The following is a 15,550-nucleotide window of genomic DNA, read 5'->3' on the forward strand; positions in this document are numbered from 1 at the left end:
CATCTGATAACCTGGAAGCATTGAAGGGAATTACGTTGTGTGGGAATGATCATTTGGCTTTGATGCACTGTCAGGGAGTGTGATCTTAAAAGCATGTGAAAATAGAGCTGCACACTGCAGCATGTGCCTCTTCCTGGGGGATTGTCTGTGTGGGTGGGATGTGGTGGGAGAGCAGAAACATGGGACTGCGCAGTTGTAGGCAAGGCCAGGTGATGTTCAGTTAAACACTACCATAGCTTATGTTCTGAGGAAACACCATTTGTGCTTTGGTAGTTTGTTTCTTGGGAAATCACTGGATTTTTCATGTCTTTTGTGGATTTTTTGTGGTGTCATCATGTGCTAGTGGACAGTTGGTGCTCTGATGGGGGATGTGGTCTCTACTCGCTCCCAGGAAAGCTCCTAAATGGAGGCTTACACAGAGCTGTGCAGGAGCTGTCCAGAGCTCCTGGACCCCCCTGGAGTACCTCAGAGCCAGAGAGTCATTAGGAAGGGACATCAGAAACCTTCTGTCCAAGCTATACAATGACACAAATAAATTCATCTTCAGCTGAGTGTTGATGAGGGTCTGCAAATCAAAGTACTCTAGGAAAGTATGAACTTTTTCTTGTTTCCTGGTCAGAATACACTTCATTCCTCCATGTGAAGACACATCTAGATGGCTGCCTTATAAAATATCCCTAATAAGAATGATTTAATGGGTTTATTATTTTGGACTCCAGCAACTCTCCTACTAAAGATACTAACAGCTGGCGTTTCCTATGCTTAGCAGATGACAACTGCAAAAATGGGCTTTGCGTCATCCTGAAGAGGACAGAAGTGAGGTGTGTTGTACTTTAGCTGTTTTACACTGAGGACTGAAGTTCAGCTCTCAATTGTTGTACAAATTTAGTTTATAGACGTGTTTAAGGATTTTCTGTTAAACTGTAATCGCTTGATCCTCAAATCATTAATCTAGCTGGGCCACTCAAAGACTCTTTTTGCTGACACAAGCATGTAAGTCATCACTAGCACAGTACCTTTGCTTCATAGGCTCTTCTACCCAGCTGCCATGCCTGTGAGTGCCTTTGAGCTCTGATTACTCCATACTAAAGATATGTTAATATTGACCATATTTGCTGAGATAGAAGTAGCCTCTGCTCCTGTTTCCACATTGCAGTTTCAGAAAACAGTAAGATGCTTTATGTTTGAGTTGTTACAAACTGTTACCAGTCACCTGTTTCTTCCCATTTATTCTGTATTCATACTTAAGAAATTAAGAAGCCTCCCGTTTGTATAATGGAAGCAAAAAACAATACTTGGTGCACATTCGTATTTCTTCACACTGCTTCCCAAACATCAGAGGCACTAAAGGTCTAAAACCTAAACCACTAAACAACAACTAAAATAACCCCAAGAAAGAGGCATAAAGGTAAAAAAAACCCCAAAGACTAAATACAAACCACACTAATTTTTAGCAACACACTAATTTTGCATAAAATGTTTGGAAGTGTTAATCTGGTAAAATACTGAGTAGTGAGACATTCTCCAGTACCTAAGTCTATGATTTGCTTAAATTATTAATTTAAACACATGGTCACCAAAAATTTTAATTTCTGCTATATCATTCCCTGCTTATTAGGCACTGGAATGATACAGTCATTCAGGATGTATACACAGTTCTAACCTAGAGTTTTACTATGCTGAACTGCATGTACAAATTTCTTAAGCTTGCAGTGTTATGGAAGCCCAAAGAAGCAGTTCCTTCCTTTTAATTTTATTAAAAGATTGCACATGATAAGTAATTTTTAAAAATACAAACTTTTTATAACACCTGTGACAGGAGCAAGTTCTATGATTCATAACTGGCTATTAAAAGAAATTCCAGCACAATATAAAGGATTTAAAACAAGAATGAGAAGAAAGAGGTAGAAGGAAAAAGATGGTTTCATTTATAAATTCTGTGCTTGAAATGTGGGGTTTGAGCTTGATCATTTTATTCAAGGGTAGTGGTAGATCTTTCAGGAAAGTCTGCATTTATATAAGTTGTATTGAAGGATGGTGAAGTTCATACTGGTGCTGAGCCATCTGCTGCTTAACGTCTGGGAATCCTAAAACGTCAGGACGCTGCGGATGCTGCAGTATAAAATGACAAGTTAGTGACTAGAAAATCCCCTGGGCTAACATCAGCAGAACACTGATGTTTTCTCTGATCATCTGTACTATTGCTGTCAAACAGGTACTCCCTCCCAGCCTGCCCCTGCCACAACTAGCAGCTAAATGACTGAGCAGAAGTGCAAACTTTGCTGCAGATGTAGAGAACAAAATTCACAGAAGACTGCAAAGCCTTCACTGATGAATCCCAGGGCTCCTGGTAATTAATTACCAGCTGCAGCCTCAGAAGTTCCTCAGAGAGGGGCCTAGATACATCTTTCCAATTACAAGGTAACTGTACAGCTTATTCTGAACTGAAACACTGAAGTATTATACTCCATAAAAATGATCAGCTGCAACATGCCTCCATTTTCAGGCTGACTATCAGTATCCTAGCAAAGCTGCTGGCATCTCTGTCCTCACCACTTTCCCATTTGTTATACTAAAAACTAAAACTAACATTTATAGCCTATGTAAAATAAAGATAATAAAAAATGAAGTGTGTGCTGCATTGTTAGAACCTGACAACAAACCTCAGGTGCTGAAATTCTCCTGTTACTTGCTTACTATATTCAGAGCAAGTAATATCTAAAATAACTGCTAGCAAGTGACAATGAAAAGATAACATTAATGTAATTCTCCAGACTCTGTAAGTTATAAACATCTAGAACTTTCCAAAAGGGTAGTCTCCACACATACTAAGATATACAAATGTATTTCCTACTCTGCCAAGGACAATTTCCAATTCCCATGCTGAATCTTGTCAAATGTCTCCATCAAAAAATATTTCCAATTTCAATACCCTATGAAAACAGTCTGAGCTGAACTTTCACAATATTTGAGGAAAGCACAAGAGCCAAATTCTGAGTTTGCAATGTATATATATAGACCAAGTACTTTCCTTTTAAAAAAGCTCTGAAGTTCAAGATAAACTACCCAGTGACTTTAGGACCAATTGGACAGGGACTCTGTTCCCTAACTCACAAGAGGAATAGGCTATTTCTGTGTTCCTGCTCTTCCTCCTGAAATGTTTCTTGGAATATGATGTAGCTAACCCTTGGCACACTGCAGCTTGGCACTCCCATGCTCCCTTGGTTGTGTGTTCCAATGGTTACTGGGAAGAGACTTCTTCAATTGTGTAGTCTTTTCTCCCTCTGCTACCCAGAGTGTCTGCTCAAACTAGAATCTGAAAGTTCCTCTGCAAGGAAAGCTTCTCTGCAAGGGCCCACTGCATTTCAAAAGCTGAACATTTGCTGGCTTTATTACTCCAACTGCAACCCATGGGAACACACTGGGAGGAATTATGGGGCATTCTTGGCTGCTGTCCCCATGCTTTGCCATGAAGTCAGACTTTGTCTTACCATACATCTCCTTTAGGTTATTTGTACAGAATCTTTACAATGAAACAATGTTTACCTCTTTCCTGTCCTTAGAAGATCAAATCCTTCATTGATCTTTGTCCAAGGTAGTGTGTGGGTTATTAATGGATCCAGAACAAACTTTTTCTTCATGTAGTCATCAACCAGTTTGGGAACTGCATCTTTACCCTTCCAGCCTGAAAAAAAAGTGAAATGTGGCAGCATGGCTTTACCTTTGTAACACAGGGTGCCAGCAGGAAACATGGGAACAAAGTGCCCATGTCACAAAGTGCAGCTATTCCACATATGACAAACTTAGCAGAACACTAGTACAAATGTCAGTCTTTACAGAATCCAAACTTTCTCCCACATTAAATAATGTTTCAGCTTAATCACATTTCATACAAAAACCAGAGTGTTGACATCCAGGTTGGTAAGTTGAAACTTGACTGCCTGCTCAAAACTGGGGAGTGGGTGGTGGGTGTGTCTCTCTTTTCTTACAAGCACCACTAGATAAAGCTGTCATAAATAGTAGGATGCCCTTCTATAGGAACCTGATTTGTCTCTGCTGTTTTATTCAGTTGTCTTTTGAATCCATGGGAGGAACTGGTTACGAGTGATAAAAACTGTTGTTGGAAACAAGTTTTCTGTGACCTTTGTGTTGAGTGAGCTAGGACAATGCTGAGTGTGGGACTTCTGAGAGAGCTCCAAAAAGAGAAAGAATGGCAAGGGACTGTTGGCAGCTGGCCAGGGGCTAAGCTGGGGTCTGACCTCTGTGGAAATCAGCTGAGTATAAGCCCTGATGTCCTTTACAGTCCTGACTCTCCATCTCTCCTGCTGTCTCTCCCTCTCTTTCTATTTCTCTCATTCTCCTTTTTGCACTTGCTCTTTTTCTCCACTCCTTTTGTCCCCTCTCTCTTTTGTCTCTCTCTCTTTATGATTTTCTTCTTTTTTCCCCTTTATCTTCTATCCTTTATCTCCTCGTATCTCTCTCCTTATCTTTTTTCCTCTTCTTTGTTTTCTCCATCCTCCTCTCTCTACTCCCCCTCATTTTCTTTTCTTTTACTTCTCTCCTTTTTTCTCATTTTCTCCTTTTTTCCTCCCTCTTTTTCTGTATTTTCTGTCTTTTTATGTCTTTCTTTCTGTCTATTCTTCTCTTCCCTTTCTTCCCCCTCCTTCCCTCCTTCTGTTTTTTACCTTCCTTCTCTTGCCATTCACTAACAATTCCCATAATTAATTACCTTTCAACTTCTGTGTTAGCAAAATATCCATCAATACTACTTCCAGTAAGACAGCCTAAACAATTAGTTTGATATATCCTGTTTCATTCAAGATGATTTACAAGTTTCCCAAGCCAGATAAATCATGTCTTTCCAAGTTCTTACCTCCAAAGACGGAGCCTTTCCAGCTGCGACCAGTGAAGAGGAGCATGGGATCAAAAGTGATATTTTGTGCTGCAGGGGGCACTCCCACAATCACACTGACTCCGTAGTTGTAATGGCAACAGGCAAAGGCTGCAGTCTGCATTAGAAACAGAGGGGCACCCAGAGTCAGTCAATATTTGTCCTTGGGGCACGGAAGTTTAAATTCCATCTCATCCTCTCAGGGCTCTGCTTGCAATTCATTTTTTGTAACTGAAACCACATTAAAAAACTGTCCATTGTATCTGCTCACACCACTGTATCTGCTCTCAGGTTAAGTATATCCTAATTTTGCTCTTCTTGCCCATTTTGTCTAAATTATTAGTGATAAGCCACTTTTGGAAAGCAGATAATGGGCTATTTGAAATGTAGCCACCCTGGTTTGGCCAGGGCACTACAGTGAAGCTCTCTTTCCTTAATTTCTGAGTGTGCTTCTGTCCCTGCATCTCAGTGGTCAATAGCTGGACTTTACAGGTTTGAAGTTAGCTTAGCACTCTGCCAGTAGCTCCCAGCTCCTCCTCCTTGGTGCTTGGTGGCCTGGTGAAGGGAGTGCTAATGAGCTAATGCCTCGTGTCACCCCAGCTTTGGGTTGCATACCATGGTGTCCGTACGGCCGATGACCTCGAAGGAATAGTCCACACCCCCGCCAGTCATTTCCGTCAGCACTTCGTGGATGGGCTTATCGAAGTCTTTAGGGTTGATGCAGTCGGTGGCTCCCAGCTCCTTGGCCTTGGCAAACTTGTTGCTATTGATGTCCACGGCAATGATGCGGGCAGCTCCAGCCACCTTGCAGCCTATGATCACAGAGAGGCCAACTCCTCCGAGGCCGAAGACAGCACAGGTGGAGCCTGGTTCCACCTATAATAACAACCATGTAAACATGGCATATTGTTATAGGCTAGGGAAAGTACTGTGAATTTCCTCATTATCAACATGATTTCACTTGAGCCGCTTCTCGCAATTTAGAGATTACCTGCTGAGAAGGAATTGCACATGCATACCTGCTAGTTCAGTAGCCAGTTGTGCTGTTATAATGCTACATGTGACTAAGAGAAATTGTCCCTAAAATACATTTCTGAGACCAAGTTTTCATTATATGTCTCAGCTTCAGGTTTAGACATACCTCTTTTTTTATGACGTTTTATATTCCAGAGGTGTTAAGATCTGTAGTGTCACTCAATTGGAGACAGAGCCTGCTCTAAAACTCACATTCCTATATTGCTACAATTGTGTTGTTTATATAGGCTTCTATGTATTCCTAGAGTTCAGTTACAATAAAAAAATAAAGTCTGTTGTAATATTTTTCTAGGGGTGATAAAGCTATGAGGGAGAACATTACAGATGGTAATAAGTAATTTTACTGGATTTTGAACTGAAGACTTCTGACACTCTAGAGACAGAATCTGAAGTAGACAAAGAACTAGTATCTTCTTACCACACTGAACTGAACAGAGTCTATAACTCCTGGCTGCCATGCTAACAAAGCACTTGCAGGCTACACAATCTTGAACAGACACCATATAATATCATAAACACCCTGACAATATTTACCTTGGCAGTCTGCAGAGCAGCCCCGTAACCAGTTGAAAACCCACAGCCAATTAGACAAACTTTTTCCAGAGGAGCGGCAGAATCGATTTTGGCCACAGCAGATTCATGCACTACTGTGTATTCAGTGAAGGTACTTGTACCAAGAAAATGGTGAATTGCTTTTCCTTTACAGGTGAATCTGGTGGTGCCATCAGGCATTAATCCATGTCTTGTACCAAGGCTGTTTGAAAGATGACCAGAAATAATGGCATGTGAAATTTGTTGTTTGTAATCAGTTTTGGATAAAGTCAAATCAAATTAGGGTTGTAAGTAATCCAGGAAAACTCACTCAGTGTTAATGCACAGGTTACCCTTGCTGTTTAAGCAGTTCTTGCACTCTCCACACTGTGGAACAAAGAGTGGAACAACCTTGTCTCCTAGAAATAAAACAATAATGACAGAGGATTTAAAAAGGGAAACAAGAAGCATGCAGGTCAAAATATGAAGCAAGTGTATTTAATCCCCAGGCAAATATGCACTAGGAATGCACAATGGTTTTATTTCCTTCTGCTGCTTTTGTAAGATGAACCATCTTTCTGTGTTTTTTTATAAAAGACATAATTAGGGCGAAGTTATGACAACTAGCTTTGATATGCAAAATCTCTAGTGTCTTTCAACAGCACTGAGTCAGACCTATGTCATAAGACCATGTTATCTACTGACACTTCTGAAGTACTTACTCAGCAGTTTATTGCATCTTCTATGTAAAAAGAAGGTCGTAATACACCTTATTTCAGTAAAGAAACTGAGATAAAAATTGACATCCACTAGGACAGCAGATTGGAGTGCCAAGATAACGGGGCCATTAACCATGCATACAAAGAATGGGAAATTAAGAATTAATTTGCCAGTCCTTTTGAGCATCTTTGCTGTATAGCAGTCCTATTACTGTTGTGTTGAATAAAGGTGGGTAAAATACTTGTCTGAGAAGCAGTGGCACACAAAATCTAAGCCAAGCATCTCTAATTCTCTAGCATAATTATGTGATTAACAAAGTAGCATGTAGCTTCTCAATGCAATTTTTTACTCTTATGCAATTTCCAAAGCAATGATAAATGGTAAATATCTAATAATCTCTAAACAGGTATTTCCTAATACATATCAGTTTATGATTTGTCAGTTTTAAAATGTGGCTAGTCCTTCACACATTGAAAGTCAAGGGAAATTTTTGGTTTCCACCAAAAAATGAAAAATACCTACAGAATATTAAATGACCCCCACTACCTCGACCCTGAGTTAACTTAGAACTGTGATATGGGCTAAGTAACCATTTTGCTAAAGAAACGTTGCACAAGTTGAAGCCTTTTTTTTTTTTTTCAGAACTTGCAGGTGTAAATTAAGCAACATCTGAGAAATGTGACTTTGTGCATGTATGTGTTCAGGCCTACTATTTCAGCTCACCTGGCAACATGGAGCAGCTAGAATTAGACAACAGAGAGATTTATGAACCCAGACATAAAAGAAAAAGCAGCTAGAGTTGTCACTGAAATTTGAAATATGCATATTTGTTTGGAGTTAAAGCAGAAATCTCTAATCAATTTTTTTGTTCTACATACCAACCTCATTTGGACAGACTTCATACTTGTCAGTATGGACAAAAACACTGGAAGTTCAGAGGTGTTAAAAGTGGGCTACTCAGGTATCATAATAAACTACCTGGAAATTGAATGATTCTGTATAGATTTTTTTCATGTATATTTTCTCTTAATAACTTAGCCCTTGTTAGAATTTTTTCAGTCCTATCAAAGTGTAGAGGAATCCCATCTCAAATTGTCATCTTTCACTGACTATCTATGCAGTGTGGTTCAAGGAGAACGTAGGGAGGAGCAGTTGGTCCAGGTGAGTGTCCTCAGAGCAATCCAGCCTTCAGGGAGTAGTGCTGCCTCACCTGCACTGGTGCTGCCCACTTGCAAAGCCTGCAGCAGGACAGGCACCCCAGTTGTGCCCTGAAACTTCTAAAGTTAAGTAAGACCTAAGTTCTGGTCAACTGAAGTCGATGGATTATTTAGCTGCTACGAGAATTAAAAGGTGCTTTGACATGTTTGTCATCTAGTGCTTTGCTTTGCCTTATTCTTGAGAAAGATGAGCTGTATAAACTGTGTTCATAGAACCTGCAGCTAATGCCTGATTTCACATGAACAGCAGCAAAGACTCTATGTTCTTAGTCCCACGACAAGAAAAGCACTATGTAGGTGGAAAACAAGCTGAAGATGTTTTTTTCTAAAACCAGAAGAAATTAAGTAGAAAATCTGAAAGTAAATCAATATTGGGGACACAGAAAGGCATAAAGAGCATGTTTATATCCTTTGAGGTATCCTTGAAAAAACTGGAATTGGAGAATTTTCCCATGCAGTAAAAATACTCACGAATGTAATAATCTTTGATGTAAGGAGGAGTCTGGAAACTCAGCACAGGGTTTGTTTTCAGTGCTGTTTCATACCTGGCTTGACTGAAGTCACTCCCTGCCCAACACTCTCCACAACACCAGCTGCTTCATGCCCAAGAATTATTGGAAAAGGCTCAACCAGTGCACCAGTTATCACATGGTCATCAGAGCGGCAGATCCCAGTGGCCACGATCTGATTCACAGAAAGACAAGAATATTTCTTCATTTAACTGTCAGGGCATATGCAGAAGTGAAATGATACTCTGTGTTTGGAGAATAAATCTACAGGTGAAACAAATTTAGTTGTCCGATTTAAGATTTTAATGGTATTTAGTTTTTAATTTACAGGGCAGAGCTCCTTTGTGGATGTTTGCTATGCAGTACTGAGCTCTATAGGGAGTTTGATGGATTTTCTGTAGAAAACCAATGTTCTAGCAATACAATTATATAGGAAGAACAGAGTAAATTAAATTATCTCTAATATTTATATAGAAATACTTAAAAATAAAAGTGTGTAATATTCTATAAACATAAAATTATGTAAATACAAATTAATAATCACATATTATTTATAAATAGAAATATTGTGGTTTTATTAGAAACAGAACTATTTTATGCTTATTATATTTAGATTATATGACAATACATAATATATATTTTATATAAATTATATATTATACAATGATGCTATGTTCTAGATAATTAAATAATAATTATATTATTGTACTGTGTATATATTTAAAATATTTGTAAATGATACATTAAAAAATTTAAGCTACATAGTGTTTTATATGACATTTTACCTTTTCTTGCAGCTAGAACAGCACTATTTCTTTTGAAATATTCAGGTATGTGTTTACAACTTTTATTCTGACAAATGGATTTGTTAACCCTATAAGAGGGTTTTTGTCACATGTGTAACACTTGAAACGGCTCAAAAATTAAGGCAGCTGCTGAATTCCACTAAGGCAAATATCCAGATAGAAAAAGAAGCTCCTAGGCCTAATGAGCTATTTCCTAGCATAGATTCAAACTAAAAGAAATTTTCTTCTTCCACACTACAGGAAATTCTGAATTTTGCCTTGTAGTGTAATTATTAGAAAAACAGATGTCAGTAAACAAAAAACAGAACCATGAAAAACTTTTTTTTTAAAGAACCTCATCATAAAATTAAGGCCTTTAAACATGTTCCATAGGAGCTCACCAATTACTAACTACTTTCCAGTAGAACGTTTTCTGACTGGGTCTTAAAAATTTATAAAACTAATTCTGATTAAAAGCAAGATAGAATGCAAGTCATAGGAGCAGTTTTAAATTTTATTTTTAGTACCTTTATGCGAACTTCATGTTCTTTTGGAGGGGCAACTTCCACTTCCTCAATACTGAATGGTTTATTGACTTCCCACAGCACAGCTGCCTTGCATTTAATAACCTGCAAACACAGCAAAAAAAAGGGGAATGGCACTTGCATTTTCAAGTCAGCATACAGACAGATTCTTCTGTTTCTGCATAGGAAACTTTTTCTCATAATTGTGGAGAAGAGAGGGGAACTACAGGAAAAAAACCCAAACCAAACAACAAAAAAGTCAACACTGAAGATGAGTGTAAGCCTATTTTTTCCCCCACCAAGATCATGTCTGACTTTGCTCATATGTCTATCACATCAAGTTTTCAGCTGCATGTGTAATAGTCTCCTAGGTAATAGGATACCTTACCCATTCTCATTGCTCTTTTGCAAACTTTTTTGGTCAATTTCTTTTGCTGTATTGCATTACTTGTCTGTATTTGTATCTTCTTGAAGATGGCACACTAAATGATGTCACTTATCAGGCTGTGATAAAGTTGCCTAGAACTGTCTGTGTTGAGAACTGACAAAATCGCTGAAAATGGAATTCAGAGCCTGGGACTTATTTATAAACATTCTAATAGAGCCCAAGTTCAGCCATGAGGGGTTGGCTGAAAGGACACCTGCACAAACTGATGTAGCACTGCACAGAGATGATCTTGAGCAGACCCTTCAAGTGCAGCATTATCCATGCTAGGTACCCTCCTTCTCAGAAGGGATATTTAACTCAAGTGGATTTTCTACCCAACTATCCAAAACAATTTTTTTTTTCATCTCTTAGACTGAAGTTTGTCCATTAACTCGTCAGGCTTTGTCCTGGTAATGACAGGCCTTAGGGTTCCTCTGACCATCTGCCACTGAGAGAAAAATGCCCTCAGAAAAGAGAAGAGCATTGTTCACACCTCATGCCAGGCTCTCAAACAGGTTTCCTCCCTGCAATCTCAATCCTAGTGTATTCAAAGCAGAGGGACCTCTCTGTCCCCATAGTTGCGTTCCTCCTTGGAGGTGTTTAAAGATCTCATTCTAGGTCTTTAAACAATCCCAGTCCCTGATATATGATTTTCCTGGGTGACACACAATAAAGTCCTCAGTCATTCTGTTAAGTCTACTGACTGCAAGTGTTCAGGTGGCATTATCTTGAGAAGGAAATGGAGGGGAATCAAATCCAGGATGCAAGAAGTTTAGCACATGCATGTTTGTACTGTGTGACCAGGACAACTTAACACCAGTGTTCTGCAAAATTCACAGGGGAAAACACAAACAAACAAATTTTTAGTGTCAAAGCTTTTGAAGTAGAAATAAAGTCTGATTATCCACAAACTCAAAACTGGTAACAAAGAAAATAATTACTAGGAAATACTAAACATATGAAATAAAATTCCAGACTTTCAGCAGCTAGACACAGAAGTGGGATGGGTGCAATGCTTTGAAAATAACTGCCTCAAGAGATATATATTGCACTAAATTTAAATTTAATGTTCAGATGCAAGTGTGATTAGTGACAAATTTACAAGTGTGGTCAAAGGCCACATTTCAAAGGGCACTATTTTCTAGGAAACTTACTTAAAAAAAAAAAAAAAGGCAGTTTATGTATTTATGTTGTATCCCACATAGGACAGTGATGATTTCATGACTTGCACATGCAAAGCACACTTAGCGTTTCTAAGAAAAAAGGTGGCCAAGAAGTGTGGATTGCCGAGAACGAACAAATCTCTTCTGTAATTTGACATTAGTTAACTATGTATTGTTCTGGCTGTTTAGTCCCTGTGAGCTTTTCTGGATTGCAACAGGATCCCACAGCTGCAGCAACAGCACGCTATCACCCACTTCATCTGCTAAGACAAGCACTGGCTTAACAGTTTTTACTCTGCTCCTGTGTTCTACCAGCGGGGGAGGGCAGGTGTAGGAACACACCCTTGTACAGGACACAAGGACTATGTGCTTGGTTACATAAATGGCACTGGAACACCCGTGTTATTCCAAGATAAACACCATGAAATCAAAGCAGTTAATCTACATCACAACCCTTCATTTATTGTGCTCCATTCAATGCTGAGCAGAGGACAGAACTACTTGGTGAACTTACTGCAAGTAAGCTACAATTAATTTTGCATTTGCAGTAACTCAGAGTTAAAGAGAGCATTTTTTTCCCTTTCTCTTTTGGTTTTAGAATAGTGAAGACAGCTGGCAGTAATAGCAAATGATCCTGCTACTATCTTAAGACACATTCTAGCAAGGTCCATGCTTTCAGTTTTTTCCATTTCTAACTGCTTGTCCCTTAACCCCTCTTGCAGGTCCCTGGGTGTCTATTAGCATCTCGCCAGCAGTGCAAGAAGGAACATGTATTGTTATCAACCTCCATCTCTCTTGTCATCTAATTTCTAGCAAAGATGGAAACTACTCACTTCAATCCCAGCTCAGAACTGCATTGCATGTAAAATTTACTTCTGGTCTTCATTAATTAAAGTTTGAGACTTGTTATATGCATATTCAAATTTAATGACTGTTCTAATGCCAGCACAATTCACCCTGAAATTTAATACAATATTAGACATATCTTCTTTTTAGAAAACAAGCTGATAGAATTATAAATAAATTAAAAATAGTTTAAGCTACTGTAGGATCTCAGAATGGAAACTGGTAGAGCAGATAAATGCATTGATCTAAACACTTAGTACATTCTATCATATTTTGAATATCAAATCAGAGATTAAAAAGAGTTTGCTAACCCAGATGGGATGTTTTTATTCTGGTGCTGTTACCTTATCTTGCCTCAAATAGACTATTGCTTTGAAGAGTTAAAAACTATTTCCTAGGAAACTACAGCAGCTGCAAATAAAGGCAGCTCTCCTGCACCAGCTTCATCCTAAACTCTAATCTGTGCTATACCACCAGGATTTACATTGTCCCTGCAGAGAATTCACATTTAAAAATGCACTACTCAGATGCAGCAAAGAAACTTTCCTAATACAAACTGTTGCTTACTTTGCCTGCTGTGCTCATGTTGACCGGTGTGTCTGTTTCAAATCTTGCCACTGCTGACTTCTTGCACCAAGAGCTCAGTCACTCCCAGAGCAGCTGGGTTGCTGGTACCCCAAGTCCTCTCCAGCACACTGGAAGCTGGTTGCGTGAAGTGCTCCCACAAGTGGACTGCTCTGATCTTTTAGCCAAGCCTCCCAGCTCAGAGTCCCACCCCTTAATCAGAAAAAGTGCTAGAATGAGAATGAACCACTCATCTGATGAAACCTCACCCTTTCAGTGCTTCTGTCTTCCTGACTCTTTTCTCATGCTCTTCCCTACCTTTTTTTGCAGCCCACCTGTGTCTGCCCTCAACATCATGGGACAAAAGCAACTGCCCTGGCTGGAAGCTATTTCCCTTTTTCCACCTCCCTAGAAGGTGGCCTCCAAACCCACTACTCTCAGTGGTACTAGAGGTGAAAAGAGAAATTGAGAGAGTGGCTCTTGAATTCACAGCAGCAGAGATACAATGAGAACATGCAGGCTTTACTGATGAACTTTGGTGACACTTAAAAGAGCCCAGGTCATCCACTAAAACATGGGATTGTGCAAGCTGCTTAAGAAACATACACTGACTGGCAGTGGCTGTATCTGCTCCTGAATTCTTAGTTTTACAGTCCAGCTACTCATTAATCTGAATGGCTTTCACTTCACTCTGTCCAAGGACAATGTGCCAATCGTGCTGATGGAAAAACAAAAATCAATAAGTCAAGAGTGCTGCAACTGAATATTTCTTACCACAGGCAACACCCTGGTTGTTTTGTGAGTGCCTGACCTTTTGGTTCTATCAACGCACACAAGCACAGCCCCCATGCCCACACTTGCCCTCCCACCTCTTGAGTGGAAGTCAGTACTGCATGCCTTTCCTGGGGACTTCAAGCCCCATCTTTTTTTAAAATTATGCCCAGCATTCTGAAATCAAGATTCTTCCTTCAGAAAAAAGTGAAGAAGAGATAGAATGCTGCATATAACCTGACTAGTAATTACCAAGTAAAGCACTCTCTCATGTTTACCTGTATGACTGTAATTCATTCAGAAAGAGATTCTTCTCTTCCCTAGTCGTGCTGGCTGCACTATTTCTGATCCAGGCCAGGATGCCATTTGCCTTCTTGGCCACCTGAGCACACGCTGGCTCATGTTCAGCTGCTGTCAACCAGCACCCCCAGGTCCTTTTCCTCCAGGCAGCTTTTCCTATAGTGCTGCCTGGGGTTGTTGTTACCAAGCGCAGGACTTGGCACTTGGCCTTGATGAACCTCTGTGCTGGTTTTGACTAGTACAGTAAGCTTTCTTCACAGGGGCTGGTTTGGGACTGGGATTTGGATTTGTGCTGAACACAGGGCTGATAATGTAGGGATGTTTTTGTTATTGCTAAGCATGGTTTACATGGTTTCTGCATTTCATGTAGCCACACTGGTGAGGAAATTGGGAATGCATAGGAGTTTGGGAGGAGACACAGTATTTGTAGTCAATTCTATTCCTTGATGTTTATCTTTCTCCTTTCCTCCCTTCTTTTGTACTTTTACAGAGTCTTTTCCAACCTTAACTGTTCTATGATTCCAGAAGAATTTAGAATTTAGAAAAGTTCCTATCCCTTTTACTTATTGGCTTATTTCTCATATCCCTTTATATTTCTGTTCCACTCAAAACTTTCCTCATACCTTTAGCTATATGCATATCAAGGCCATGACTTTTTCTCCAGCTGAGAACACTGGATCAGACGGAGGATTCTGTCTGCAGCCTGTGCAGGGATAGGTGTCATTGTCTTTAGGCAAAAGGTGACAATAAAAGAGACACAGGGTTCCAGTGAAGCACGAGCAGACTTGCAAAACCATGTTGGAGAAGCTGCTTTATTTGCCTTGTTCTGCCCAATTCCTAAAGATAAATAAGGGTGAGGCTCCAGCTTGGAGCATACAGTGGCCCTGGCATGCAGGGAAACCACAGAGCCGCCCCTTTACAACTTGCTTGCACAGGCCCTTGCTCAACCCTTTGCCAGAAAACATTTAGCTGATCTCTAGATCTCTCCACTTTTAAGGTTGTTCACTATGAAGAGAATTTTTCTTTATGTTTATTTACATGTTGTACAATTAAAATATTTTCTTTCTTGTGACCAGTGACACAACTCAAGGGGATGGCATGAAGTTGTGTCAGGGGAGGTTTAAACTAAATATTAGGAAAAGGTTTTTCACCCAAAGGGTGGTTGGGCACTGGAACAGGCTCCCCAAGGCTGTGGGCACAACAAAGCCTGACAGAGTTCAGGAAGGGTTTAGACAATGCTCTCTGGCACAGGGTGTGACTCTTGGGG

The 15,550-nt window shown here is 39.7% G+C and overlaps 1 protein-coding gene and 1 long non-coding RNA gene across 2 annotated transcripts in view; one reads left to right on the forward strand and one right to left on the reverse strand.

Annotated features, from left to right (window-relative positions):
- LOC130252892 (uncharacterized) overlaps positions 1-14,266 on the forward strand; it is a 52,603-nt gene extending 38,337 nt beyond the window's left edge. The window contains exons 3-5 of the long non-coding RNA XR_008840460.1: positions 9,701-9,733; positions 10,399-12,321; positions 13,543-14,266. This is a non-coding gene — a long non-coding RNA (uncharacterized LOC130252892). The remainder of the gene's footprint in view (positions 1-9,700; positions 9,734-10,398; positions 12,322-13,542) is intronic.
- LOC130252887 (alcohol dehydrogenase 1) lies at positions 1,906-13,427 on the reverse strand. The gene is made up of 9 exons (XM_056490946.1): positions 13,216-13,427; positions 10,216-10,317; positions 8,940-9,078; positions 6,789-6,876; positions 6,461-6,680; positions 5,507-5,767; positions 4,874-5,009; positions 3,547-3,685; positions 1,906-2,112 (listed from the first exon to the last, which is right to left on the reverse strand). Exons 1-9 carry the CDS (start codon positions 13,231-13,233, stop codon positions 2,088-2,090), a joined length of 1,128 nt encoding a protein of 375 aa, XP_056346921.1. The 5' UTR covers positions 13,234-13,427; the 3' UTR covers positions 1,906-2,087.
- Positions 14,267-15,550: the final 1,284 nt, after the last annotated feature.

This window comes from Oenanthe melanoleuca, chromosome 4 (assembly GCF_029582105.1).
Source record: "Oenanthe melanoleuca isolate GR-GAL-2019-014 chromosome 4, OMel1.0, whole genome shotgun sequence".
Lineage (NCBI taxonomy): Eukaryota > Metazoa > Chordata > Aves > Passeriformes > Muscicapidae > Oenanthe > Oenanthe melanoleuca.

What these genes read in the sequence shown, in the direction of transcription:
- LOC130252887 (XM_056490946.1), bottom strand. An exon ending in AGTGACTTCAGTCAAGCCAG is followed by an intron (nt 6,877 to 8,939) that starts GTATGAAACAGC and finishes TTTTATTTCTAG; the next exon opens with GAGACAAGGTTGTTCCACTC. An exon ending in TCGGCCGTACGGACACCATG is followed by an intron (nt 5,010 to 5,506) that starts GTATGCAACCCA and finishes TTTCTAATGCAG; the next exon opens with ACTGCAGCCTTTGCCTGTTG.